This window comes from Gymnoscopelus microlampas, assembly GCF_963454915.1.
Source record: "Gymnoscopelus microlampas genome assembly, chromosome: 5".
NCBI lineage: Eukaryota > Metazoa > Chordata > Actinopteri > Myctophiformes > Myctophidae > Gymnoscopelus > Gymnoscopelus microlampas.
In genome coordinates this window covers 28,147,280-28,160,642 of record NC_139942.1, presented here as the reverse complement: position 1 = coordinate 28,160,642, position 13,363 = coordinate 28,147,280, and the positions used below count along the sequence as shown (strand labels likewise).

The window sequence follows — 13,363 nt, the reverse complement described above, 5'->3', positions numbered from 1 at the left end:
ATAAACATGAATTTTTATATATTCATTTATTTATTTTCAAATATGTGGGGGAAAAAAATAAAAAAACTAACCATATTAATTATTTATGTCATGTTGTTGTGATGTTTGTGGAGCTACCGATGGAAATTCGCTTCTAGACAAATCCGGCATGTTTACATGACATTGTTAAATTGATTCACTTCTTGTACATGTATTGAATTTTCCTTAACGTGCATTGTCCCAGAAATAAACAAATAAAGTAAAGTAGTCATAGTGACATGAGCGTGACGACGTTGTCCGCCGGCCGGCCCGCCGGTCCTCCCTTAAGCCAATTTTAATATAAGATTATGTCCATTGCTAAAAACTCAGTATCAGTGTCAGGCTGAAGTAACACTGTATTATTCTCAATGTCATTTTAATACATCTTATTACAATAATTTACGAAAGTAACATGTAGCACAAACCTAAGTTGTAAAAAAAAAACTATCTTCCTGTTCCCTGATACTGTCAAAACACTGCATCATTTGCTCATCATCAATATTAAAGCACTTCTTTCTTTTTTTTACCAATGTTGTTTTTCCTTATTTTACTGCTGCTTTCTCACTCCTTTTTATGTTTTTAATACCTCTGCCTCTTTTTAATGTGTCTGTTGTTTTTAATGTGATAAGCACCAAGAGTTACGGAGAGCGGTATTTTGCTCCCATGTATGCCGAGTGTGTATTATGGAAGTGACAATAAAAAAATATTCTTATTATATAACTTAGTTATAAATTAGTGAGATGAGCAAATTACTGAAAATCTGCTTTAATATTACAGTGCCCCAAATGTACACGCTCACACAAAAGGTGCAATAGACTAAAATTAATACATTTCAAGGTTGCTTACCTTGAGACGTATCTGTCCTGGGAGCAGCAGGGAGGGGCCTCTGGGACCTGGGTTGGCTGGAGGGCAGCGCCTTGCGAACGGGCCCTACATACTCTACATAAGTCCCTGGGAAATCACCCCTCTGCTTGGTGCGCTCATTGAAACCCAGGAGCCAGCCCAGGCGTTCGGGGTGCTCTACAACCCCCTCCTGGTAGTTGTCCATAGAGAGCAGAGAGGCTTTGCTGACTGTCAGGAGGTCGCCGGGCTGCAGGTCCAAGTCCTCCTCCTGGTCCTTGGTAAAGGCGTAGAGGGCACGGTACTGGAAGCCCTCCACCGCCATTTTGAAAGATGAGCAAAAGTCAAAATGGCCACCGACGCAGGGATAAGACGGCGGACCCCCCGTGTCCCGATGCAACGCTACGGGTACAGCAACACAGAACTTCAACCGCCAGAACAAAAAAAAGAGAAAAAAAGGGTTTGGGATGATTTTGTCTGGGGGATTGTTGGTAGAGATGTGGTGACTCAGAAAGGGGAGGGGGGGAGGAAAGGGAGGGGGGGGGAGAACAATCACCCGAAGCTTAGAAGCATTTCCGAAGTAGTATAAGGTAGGTAGCTGATAGGCCTACTGTGGCAGCTGACTCAGACCTGACCAGTGTTGGTGGACTGGAGGACTTTCCTCAGCTTGATACCCCGGTTTAGCCAAATGATGGAGCAGAGGGAGAGCATTGGCAACATGCTCCTTCAAGCGGCAAAAACCTACTGGCTGGACGCTGCCGGAGCACCCTTCCAGAATGCTCTACGTTGCCTTCTAGAACATCAACCAGCCGAGGGCCCGTGTTGCTGGCTCTCCCCGCTCGAAACGCGTGGCGTGATTGGACGATGAACGGCAGAGTGGGAAGGTTCTTTAATCCTCTTCACTTCTCACAGGCTCCCACATGTTCTGGACAGGGATTAGACCAACCTGCAGGACATGAAAGTAAAAAAAAAAGCTTTCAATAAGTCTAATCGATAACAACAACACTTAACTAAAATTGTTAAAAATATAAGATTATTTGTATCGAGCGAAGACCTTTGTTATTCGGAAAGAGTCGTGAGCGCAGAGGCGCACGTCTATGTGAGCAAAGCTCCAAAACGGAGCATGAAAATGGCGAACTGCGGCAGCTCAGTGCGTTTGTGCAGTCTTGGGTTGGGATGGAGGGATCGGATGATGCTGCTGCGTCATAACCTAAAGCAGACTGGGTCCCTGGACGGGAGCCTCTGTTTCCTCCACTGTACAGTCATACACTCACAGCCTTAACTGACGCATCACCTCTTTCACAGAAACAAGGAACTTTCAAAATAAAATAAAATAAGCAAAATCGACTCCACCAACAATTATCGGAATCCGAACAAATTCATGCGACAAAACTGCGCAAACTGTGTGCGTGCAATGAAAATGCCGCTGCACTATGGTTCTCAAACGTCTTAAAATTTCGAAAGATGCTAAACCCTTTGCAACGGTTCTCTCTCAATCTGTGAGGAAAGAAAAAAAGGCTGTTCCCCCACAAATGTTTTAGGGTGCATTCTTTAAAAGCAGCCAACTCCGTTCCAAAACTATTGCATGTGACAATATTGACCAAACAATCAATCGAACAACCACCCAAGCACATGTATAATGTCATTAATGGCATTAATCCAGTCAATCATACTATCTATGTATGGTAAAAAGGTCACCCATGGACTGGAAATAGGCAAATTCACTATAAGGCCTTATAAATCATCGAGTGTTAGATGTAAAATTATTACGGTGAAACAATTTTATAATTATTCCAAAGGATACCTTACTAACATCCGTGGGTTCAATTTCGTTTGATTCAAGAGATACAATTGTTCGGGGGGAAAAAAATGTGTTCAAAGCATTGGAATACTTCACCCATGGTAAAACGGTTATTCATTTACCTTTTCACTTGCCTTCAGAGCCTTCAGCAAGACATGAGGCAAGAAAATAAAAAAGATACCAAGTTCACCCTCAAAATGGCAACTCTACTCCGAGAGAGAACAGAAAGAGAGAGAGGAAGACAGAGAGAGAGATTAGGGTTTTCAGATTAAGTCTGTGGTCCCAAAGCGTAATCAAGGACGATGATTCTGTGAACCTCTGTAGGGATGACAGTGAAAGAATGAGATGCAGAAAGAGAGAAAAGTGGATCAAAGTGTTGGCCTTCTATGTGAGGAGTGATGAGCTTTTTCTTCAGGGCCATTTCTCTAAACGTCCAAATCAGAATAACTACAGGCCCAGTTTTTGAGGCCCGATGTTGTGCAATCATTTCAAATACGTTCATCGTCGAACCGGGTTTCAAATTTGTGTCGCCGTGTGCCAAAATGAAATAAAAGTCAACGAAAAATAAACACACGTCTGTGGCGCATCTTCAAATGTGGGGGTATATTCATTAGAACCTACATCGTCCCAGCTCCCCCTCAATACATGCACACACACGCACACATGCGCGCACACACACACATACACACACCGAATTCAAAAATCGAGTAAACATTCACCATAAACGTTCTCAAGTCGAGAGTGCCGTCATCCGAAAACATTAAAGAGTCATCATGATAACAGGATGTAGCAGAGTGCAACACTCACCCCACTTTTGGTTCACAGAGAAGCCGGATAGGCTCAACCAGACTCTCGCTCCAACATCCTCCGAGTCAAGAAGCGAGAGGTGCCAGGCTAGACACGTGGCACTGGCATACCCAACCACAGCCCACAATCCTCACACCACCATAGCCCCCACACCCCTCCGCCTGTTCTCCCCCCCACACACACACAGTCCTGCCTCCAACTGACCCCCCCCACCCCCCCTCTGCGTCCTCATCCAGGGAAAAAGTCCAGTTGTGTTTTTCCGCTTGCCATTTTGTATTTGTTTATGTTCACCACGTTGCTGCCGAAAAGCAGGAAAAAACGAAAAAGACGTAGTCGCAGAAGCAGATGACGACGAATGATTGCCCCGCACTTTGATTTGATAGTCCTGTGGGTTGCTTTGTTCCAGGGCAGAAAAAGTGCTGCAACTACTGTGAGTTGAACGGAGAATCATCTCTGTTACAGTCCTGGTCTGATAGTGCTGGAGTAACCTACAGTTCAAGGCAGCAACGGCAGCTGGCAAGCTCCCTGTCACTGGATCCATCCTCTTTTTTTTTAAAAAGACTTTTTATTCAGTCCGAGAAGAGAGCAAGAGATGGGAGAAAAAGGGGAGAGTGAGAGAAGAGAGAGAAGAGAGACACAGCGCACTTTGCTATCAGCGGACTCCAAACGGCTGAGTGGGATACCACAGGAAAATAATTAATGAATAGGCAGCAAGTAACTCACTGTTGCTAGAGAGAGGGAAAGCAAGTCCTGCGTTCCCATTGGCTGCTGCTCTGGCCATGTGCTCCAGAGTCAGCACTGAAGCCGGGCAAATCAAGGAAATGTTCTAATATTAGAAAATGTATCTAGGCAGTGATCAAGCATCGGACCCAAACAACTCAGCCTTTTTATCACATGCTTGACTTTTTTTCATCTTCAAATCCTTGATGATTGCTTGTCATGTTTCATGATAAACATGACAGTGAAAATGAGGATAAATATGTCAAACATAACATTGAGAAAATGGATACTGTGAAGTGAGTGTAATGTTAAAAGAATCAGCAAATGGTGCTCAGCTACTGTAACATGTTAAGGGAAATAAAGGTGAATATTTTGATTATTTATAAGGATGCAGCACAACATTATTTAAAAAATCTACCAAGAGGATCGCACTGAAATAAAGATTTTAGTGCCATAATTAGTGTATACAACACAATATATTCCTGTCCTCTATACACGTATGTACTGTATAGGACATTATTCCACTAGGTCAGTTCTAGTATTCATCCAAGTCTACATGCGACGCATATCACATTTGTTCCTAACCGTAGTGTAGTGCGTTGTACTCTCTCATAGACAAAAGCAAAAATAAATAAATAAATACATTTCCATCTTAGACAATGCATTTCTATTCTTTTCTATCCTATTCTATTCTATTCCATGATCTAAGATGTTTGCAGTCTTATTCGCATGACACTACACAATCACATATTGACAAATATGGTGTTATGACATACTTATTTATAAATCACAAGTAATATTTATAGACCTATAACTATAAGTCTTATTTACACTATATCATATTTATCTTAGAATATCCATAATTTGTATAAGACCACAACTCCAGCAGCGACAAATAACAAGTCCTGTACATAAATGCTATGTATTTTAAGTCTGGAACTGAATGCAACACGATTAACCACTTAAACCCTCTAGTCTAAGTGAAAACGGACTTGAGTTGCAACTGTACTTGGACTGCTTTTTTACGTATATAAAAAACAATCTCTTGTGCAAAAATAGCCGATCTACAAGCTCACATCGTGTGAGCTTGTAGAGTTGCTATTTTTGGCAAATGTTCCCCCCAGAATAGGGATGCTGGGGTTCATCTTGCATTACATGTTACTGGTACTGTTCAGCAGAGACTGTTCCCCCAAAGAGTTTGTAGCACTGGTATTGTGGATTATTTTGCTTTTGTTTCTATGCCTAACCCTGTTGTAGTGCTGCATGTCATACACTGTTCACGTCTGGATAAATAAATGGGGGTGGGGGAGCATAATATGTACAACATTTAACATTCATTGCAGTAGATGGCAAGGTTAAATACTGATTGTAAGGTGAAATACTGATTGTAATGCATGACGGATAGTAATCATTATGATAGTCATTATGATGGAAAGTAATAATAATGGAATGTAATAATAATGGGAAGCAAGTAATAACTAATGAAAACAGTGTATTTTCTACGGAATTCTTTCAGTTGCTAGAGTGTGGTCATCAGATGATGATTTTAGACAAAACATGTTAGCTCTTAGCAGTGGTGGACACTGGACATTAACTAAGTTCATTTACTTGAGTACTATAATTTAGAACATTTTGTGAATATCTGTACTTTTGTATTATTGGCTACTCCACTGCATTTTAAAGACAAATATTGTAATTTTGACTTCACTACATTTCTAGGAAGGGAAAGTGTACTTGTATTAGAATGTGAAAATGTATTATGTTATAAATTAACCACTTAAGCAAAGTGTTGTGAGCTCTATACTCAGCTCTATACTTTGACTTAAGTACTTTGTATACCACTAGCTATTAAACCTACAGTACTAGTCTGATGCCCGTTTTAATGATGCCTGTTGGGAACATGCGCCATTGCGCCTCTCTGGGTATGCAATACCCGTTGTAGTTGTTGTCAAAGTACCCATTGTACCCGTCTGTCTGTCTGTGTGGCTTTTTTGGCCATATGGAGATCCCTGATGTCATTGATATGATCTCATCGTACTGACGTCATAGACTGTCCTTGAAGTACTGTATGGTTCTGCACTAAGTACACTGACTACGGTGTCAATGGGTACTCTGGCAATGGGTACAACGGGTATTCTGATAAGGGGTACAAGGGGTATTGCATAACCAGAGGGGAGTGCGTTCCCAATGGGAATAGTTCTGTCTATAATGCACAAAATCTCTGCATGCGTGCATTTCTGGACACTGACTACACACCACCACATGTATAGACAGTTCAAAGACTGAAACAGCATGCAATTTACTATGATTGTCTTTAAATGACTTTAATCAAGTTAAAGAAAAATACAATATGGTGGCAATAAGGTGACTTGACGTTTGGGCGAACTTGAGCCATAGATAAGCCATAGTAAGGTTCCTGTCAAGGGATATAGGATATCATATCTGACAGTGACACAATAGTCCTGGTATATTTTAAACAATGCTTTTAAAAATGAGTAAGAGTGGGTGCCAATGTATCTTTTTATTTTAAAGTTCTTTAAAATGTATTACATTTTCTTCAATTTAGTCACTACCAATTCCCCCTGGGTACTGCTTCCTGTCAATGCCAACCCCCACTTTTAGCCTGGGGACGAGTAAACTACCACATGCCTCCTCAAACACACATTGTGATGCCCGCCTCAAATAAGAGCACAATCCCATGAACACCGCATGTTTGTCATACCCATAACGCCTTCCCAAAGCAGATGCACTGCTGCTAGAAATTCAAAAGTTAGAGTTGTGTACATCCACGTAATCTGTCGCTGGTGCAGGACATTTCAGAATAAAAGAAAAGTTTGCACTAACAGCTTGACCCTTAGAATATATTTATTTTTACTGTGAAACAAGCAAATAGAAAACAAGGTTTGTCTTCCTCAGGAGAAGCTAGCTAGCTGACCAAAGGAGACAGACAGGTAATAAACTTTAGGTAGGGAGAGAAGTGCTTTGGTGAGACTACGAAAAAGTGTAATCCAGTATTTGTGACGGATTTGGAATTTGGGATGTGTCCACAAAAATATGTACAGTTTTGGAAGAAAAAATAAATCAGTATACAGAACAGTAATACCAAATGATCAAAAATCAAAGAGTAAATAGGCCAGCAGACTGTTGCACTCCAATATTAAGCAAGCTGTTTTGCAGGTAATGTAAATGTAGTAATGTTAATCAGATCAGGCGAAACATGTTGGAACAGAAAATATCTAAGCTGATGAATTGCCAAGCCAAAAACATGTTGGTAGTTTCTCAAATTCAATGAAGTCTTAGTTGCGTGCTCCCATAGTGTCGTAGTGTGACTGTGACACCAGTGGCAAAAAAACAGGGTGTATTTCTGGCCCCTGTTATAATACTTAAGTGAAGATGGTTGTTCAATCTTCAACCTTCACCTGAGATACGTACATCGCTAAGTAAAACGAGGTCTTCTGTACCCAGTGATGATCTGAATAGTTGTTAATGCCCACATCTCTTCAATATTTAGACTATTGCATTTGTCTGTACTTCTACCTCGGCCAAAGTTCTCTGCATTGGCTACAGTTGGTGCAGAATGTGGCTGCAAGGCATATAATTGATTCAAGGAGATATGAGCGCTCTAGTTTTAGTTGAGCTTCCCTGTCTGCCAGTTAATATTAGAATTGATTTAAAGATTTTATTGTTAACTTTCAAAGCTTGTCATGGTCTGGTTGCGTTGGGTCTGGCACCTACAGTAGTTACCTCACTGAGACCCTGACCACCTAAGTGCCAGTGCATAATCTGTTATCCTCAGATAAAGTGTAGAGTTGCGCAATATATCGATATTAAATAAATACCCTGAAATGAGACTGGGATTTTGCATATTGTGATATGTCATAAGTGTTGTCGTTTTAATCACTTACTGTAAGCCCTATTTTACACTTCTTTTTTTTTCCAAAAATTGTGAATATATAGTCGATCTAGAAGCTCCCAACATGTATCGCGAAGCATAGTGAGCTTATTGATCTGCTATTTTTCTTTTTTTTTTTACATTTTTGAAAAACTAAAATAAATATATATGTATGTTATCGTTACAATACAATACAACCGTCACAATGTCGATAGCAACATATTTGGTAAAATTTGGTACATATTTGGCGATATTTCATTTTGTCCATATCGTCCAGTCCTAATGCATGCAATGTCTTACTGGTAAGGTCCAGGTTAGTGACGATCGTTAGGGACGTTAGGGATGATCAGCCTTTGCATTCAGAGCCCCCAGGCTCTGGAACAGTCTCTGTGAGGAGCTCAGTATTCTCTTTTAAATCTTCTTTTTAAAACCTACAAAGCACTTTGTAACCTAGTTAATAAATGTGCAATATAAATAAAGATTATTATTATTATTGTTGTTATCATTATTATCATTATTGTTACTATTATTATTATTATCATCATAGTTAGTGTCAACCTAACACAATATCCCTTTAATTCTGGGTCGGAGACCTCTGTTGCATTCCCCTTCTCTCTGCCCCTTGCTCTCAACTGTCCTATCTACAGTACAGTTCGGGTGACAGTTAAGTAGAACAAGCCAAGACAAAAGGGCAGTTAAAATTATTTGTACATATCCTCAAGAATATCATTATCATGATAAAATCATAAAATATTGTATGAAATTAAATTAAATTAAATTTCAATCTTCAAATCAATATTATTTGAAGGCCATATCGTCCACCCTTAATTCTTGTATATCTATCTTTGCCATACGTAGAACAGCAATTGAAACAGACGCCACCACGCACGCAACCTGGCCTGCAGCCATATGTCCACATGGAACTGAAAAGTCTACTGCGCCACAGACCCAGAGCATAGGCCAAAAGAGTTTGTAAGGCTTTGAGGCATTTATGATTTCTTCTTATTTTTTTGTATCCACCTGAATTTGTATCTTTCCACATGAAAGTGAAAAGCTTACTGTGGTATGGAGCAAGATCAGATACTGTACATATCTAATTTAACATTCCAGGCTTACAATGGTCTGAAAAGTGTATAGCACCACAAGGCTGTGTAATATAGGCTAGAACAAGGATTAGAGGGGACTCGTTAGATTTATTTCCTCTAAAACCAAGATGGAGGGATCTGAACAACACTTAACCACTTAAACCCTATGACTGGGGTTCCCCAGTCTACACTCTTCCGCTCCTTTTTCCCCTCTACACATAATCTTTGCCGAAAATAGCCGATCTACAAGCTGGCGACGCGTTGTAAGCTTGCAGATCAGCTTTTTTCCGCCAAATGTTCGCCTATTACGACATGCCCAGAATAGGGGCGCCAGGGTTCATGTGGTTAAGTTACCTTCAACCAAATTCCCTGTGTCCACATTGAGGTCTGAACATTACACAACACCAAAGCAACACAATCTGATAAGTCGATCCTGCAGTATGCCTAGTTACCAGACATTAGCTCACTGGCTATGCTGTTAGCAGAAGAGTGTTTAGTTGCTCTACTACAGCAGTGGCCCCCGGGGGTCCTTCAGGGGGTTCCAGGGGGTCCCCAGCTAAATTAGTTGATATAGCATAAAAATCAGTTTGACAATTCCACATATACACTGGCTATTTGAAAATAGCTGATCCACAAGCTCACAATGCATCGCAGTGCAACCTGTTGTGAGCTTGTAGATCAGGTATTTTCAAAGAAAATCTTGAAAAAAAAATTGAATAAACGTGGAATATTTTTGAAAAATGTTAACAACACAAATCTGGTATGGGGGTCCGTGGCACAAAATATTTTCAGATGGGGGTCCAAATACATATATACATTTTGAAGTCTTTGACATGAAAAAGTTTGAGAACCACTGTACTACAGTAGTTATTGCTCTATTCCATAATTTACCGAGTGATAGCAATTCCCCTAAAAAATAGCATTCCCCTACCCTTTGAACAGAAAATATCCATTAATCCTACACACATGTACAAACACAAAGTAGAAAACCATTCCTGCTACGTAAACATAAACAAATATCACGCAGTAGCATCTGCTATTATTCCCTACGGCCACAGTGAGTCCAATTAAATACTACTGTAACACCATTTACCAGCACTAAAGATATCAGCCACTGGACAGATTTTTACTTCTTTGTGAGAATATATACGACGGTTTCAAAGTCAGAGTAACTACCATCTACAGCAAATGAATTCAGCTAGTCAAGCTAAGAGGCTTGTTTGTATAGTGTAGACTTAACTGTCCATCAGTCTGTTATAACACACTAGTCTTATTACCATAAATAAATACATGTTTTGCAAACTGAAAAGACCTATGTATGTACAGTGGTGGGGAAAGTACTCAAAAGTTTTACTTAAGTAAAGGCATCAATACTGCAATGTATAAATACAAGTACAAGTCTGGGTAACCAAAACTTCTAAGTAAAAGTACAAAAGTACTGGCTTCAAAAAATACTTCAAGTACCAAAAGTAAAAGTACTTATTATGCAGAATGTCCCCTTTCACAAGTTCATCATGTCTAAAATGTATAAAAAATATTTTCAAAATATTTTCAAATAGTCAAAGTTTAAATAGATCTCAAGTAGTTAACGTATGTTTTGTAATAATAATCAAAATTTACAAATTAACTAGTAACTAAGTTTTCTAATAATTGTAGTGGAGTAAAAGTACAATTTGCCTCTGAGATGTAGTGGTGTAGAAACAAAAAGTACTGAAAATTGGAAATACTACTAAATACTATAAGTAAAAATACCTCAAAATTGTACTTGAGTACAGTACTTGAGTATGTGTACTTAGTTACTTCACACCACTGCCTATGTAGCATTCTGGAAATTAATTTGGTGACATACTCCTTGTGTTGCCTCATAACATGATAAAAGAATACATGGTGAAAACAAGGTTGAACTATAAGAAAAAGTATTAGACTGATCCTATTAGGGACTATGGTTTCACTGATTTGCACTGTATGTAATGAACCAAGATTTGTGAGTGTAATGTGCCCAACCAGGCACAGATTTCTTCATGGTGGGGGAGTCTAAAGCAGCTGGGTTTAGCTGAATATCCCTCCCTGATTCCATATATCTCCTTTGGCCACTTAAGATCCTTTGGCTCACCAACAGAGCTTTGGTTCCCTGGGTAAGAAACCAGGGTTCACACTCTGGCTGTTATAGTGTAGCCTGCTGCTACATCCTAAGCTAGTCTTAATGCTGATCAAATAATTTGCTCTACTTTAATTTTCTTGTTCAGTTCAAGTACGGCTTTGGGCTGAAGAACATATATGAAAAAAGTTTAAAAAATAATAATAATCTTACATTAGGTTGAATTACAAATTAACAAGATTTTTCCTGAGCCTCCTGAGGGGAAAACAGATAACATTTAGAAAATCTATTTTTCAAGAACCTAGCTGTGGAAGTCATTTAAACCATAATAGGGTGTTCAAAAACATGAATAAGCCTTTGCAACCAGTCATACATTGATAGCACAGTACAATGCAAGACTGATATTCAGTTACATAACACATCAATTCATTAGTAAGCAGGTTCTCCATACAGTTGAATGGTTTGGCCTATTATTACACAAGTAGCATAAGTTCCACCACTTCATCTGTGATGCATGCAAAATCTTCAAGCCTAAGATGTAACCCATCAAATTATATACTGTAGAAGATAGGTCTATTATCCCAACACATCATCCATATTGCATAACCAACTGTAGCCTGCAGATATTCATCTCATAGAATATTACAGTGGTATTACAAACAGAAGCGTGGTCAATAGGTGTATTAAGTGTAAATAATATTATTTTTTAAGGCTGCTTGTGTGTACAAGGCAAGGACATGGTTTCTGATTTTTTTTTCTTCTTTTAGAACTGTTGCATACAGTGCAACTTCAGTCTATATATGTAACAATTTATACACAGACCTTTGCCATTATTGTTGCATTATCACGTTCTGACACAAAAATAAAATGCATTAAAAGTCCCCAAAAGGAGGATATAATAAGGGGTTTTGTTACTTTGGTTTTAATTGCTATAAAACTTACCACAAGAACAGGGTTTTGGAAAACTTTTGCACATTTTGCAGAAATGTAAAGTTTTACTGGGATTTGAGAACAAGTATCTCTCGACAAAAACTGCAACACTATGAAAAGTCTTTAAGAAATTACAGTAACGGGTTTTTAGGATGATATACATGTCAACCCGTCGAGTAGCAAGCGAGAGGCAACATGGTTACAGATAAAATACTAATATATATAAATATATATATTAGTATATGAAGTGCAAAACATAATGTGGGGGGAAAAAAAGCTTTTTCTTGTGCTGAAACTTAAAACTAGGGCACAAGTCAGCAACGCTTAGCTGAGTGCGCATACAGGACACACTTGCAAGCGCTTCCACCATTTTCCAGTACAGTGGCAGCCCTGGAAATGTGCAATAACTTGGAAAAACTCACCCGCAGATATTTTCTTGCCTCTCTTCTTCTCACTTGTGGCTGCTGTTGCTTTGACACAATTTCTAAATGGTGTTTCCCGTATATATACGCCAACGATAACGTCTCTGTGTGCATTAATTAAACTTCTTTCCAAGCCCGGCGGTGTTGTTCACTACTTCTGCTTCGCTTTCTTTCTCGCTTTCCTTCTTGTACCGCACATAACTCTCAGCTCCCTACACACACAGCCATTTTCCAGCAGCACAGCACGGCGGAGCAAAAAGGAGAGTGTGCGTGGGAACTAATATGAAGAGAGGCGGAAACACACGAAGCCAGTCGGAAAAGATCGAATTAGTTCCTCCTAGACTTGTCATTGAGTGGCTGAAAACTTGACCCTGACTGACAATTATCAGCAGTTTTTTTTCCTTCAGATAAGCTTTTAAACCAGGGGTCTTCAACGTTTTTCAGCCCAAGGACCCCCTTAGCTGAGAGAGAGAGAGAGAGATGAGGGACCCCCCACTACGTTGTATACAATTGTGTTGCGGATAAAAACTTTTCATCGATTTCATAGATAGCTTCGTTGACTATTATCAGTTGTGTTAATCAATGTTTTTTTTTTATTATTATAATTTCAGACATTAACCTCTTAAACCCTCAATACTAAGTAAACTTGACCTTTGGCACTGTACTTGGTTTGCTCCTTTTTCCTTCTACACCAAACCTCTTTGCTGAAAATATCAGATCTACAAGCTCACAACGTATTTTAACGCAGGC

The 13,363-nt window shown here is 39.4% G+C and overlaps 1 protein-coding gene across 1 annotated transcript in view; it reads right to left on the bottom strand.

Moving 5' to 3' along the window:
* The window catches only part of pik3r2 (phosphoinositide-3-kinase, regulatory subunit 2 (beta)), a 47,581-nt gene extending 34,729 nt beyond the window's left edge, over positions 1-12,852 (bottom strand). Inside the window, exons 1-2 of the mRNA XM_084057725.1 lie at positions 12,614-12,852; positions 865-1,804 (exon numbers count right to left, since the gene is read on the bottom strand). Of these exons, the coding sequence (XP_083913851.1) occupies positions 865-1,183 (319 nt within the window). The 5' untranslated portion in view covers positions 1,184-1,804; positions 12,614-12,852. The remainder of the gene's footprint in view (positions 1-864; positions 1,805-12,613) is intronic.
* Between the last annotated feature and the right edge of the window lie 511 nt (positions 12,853-13,363).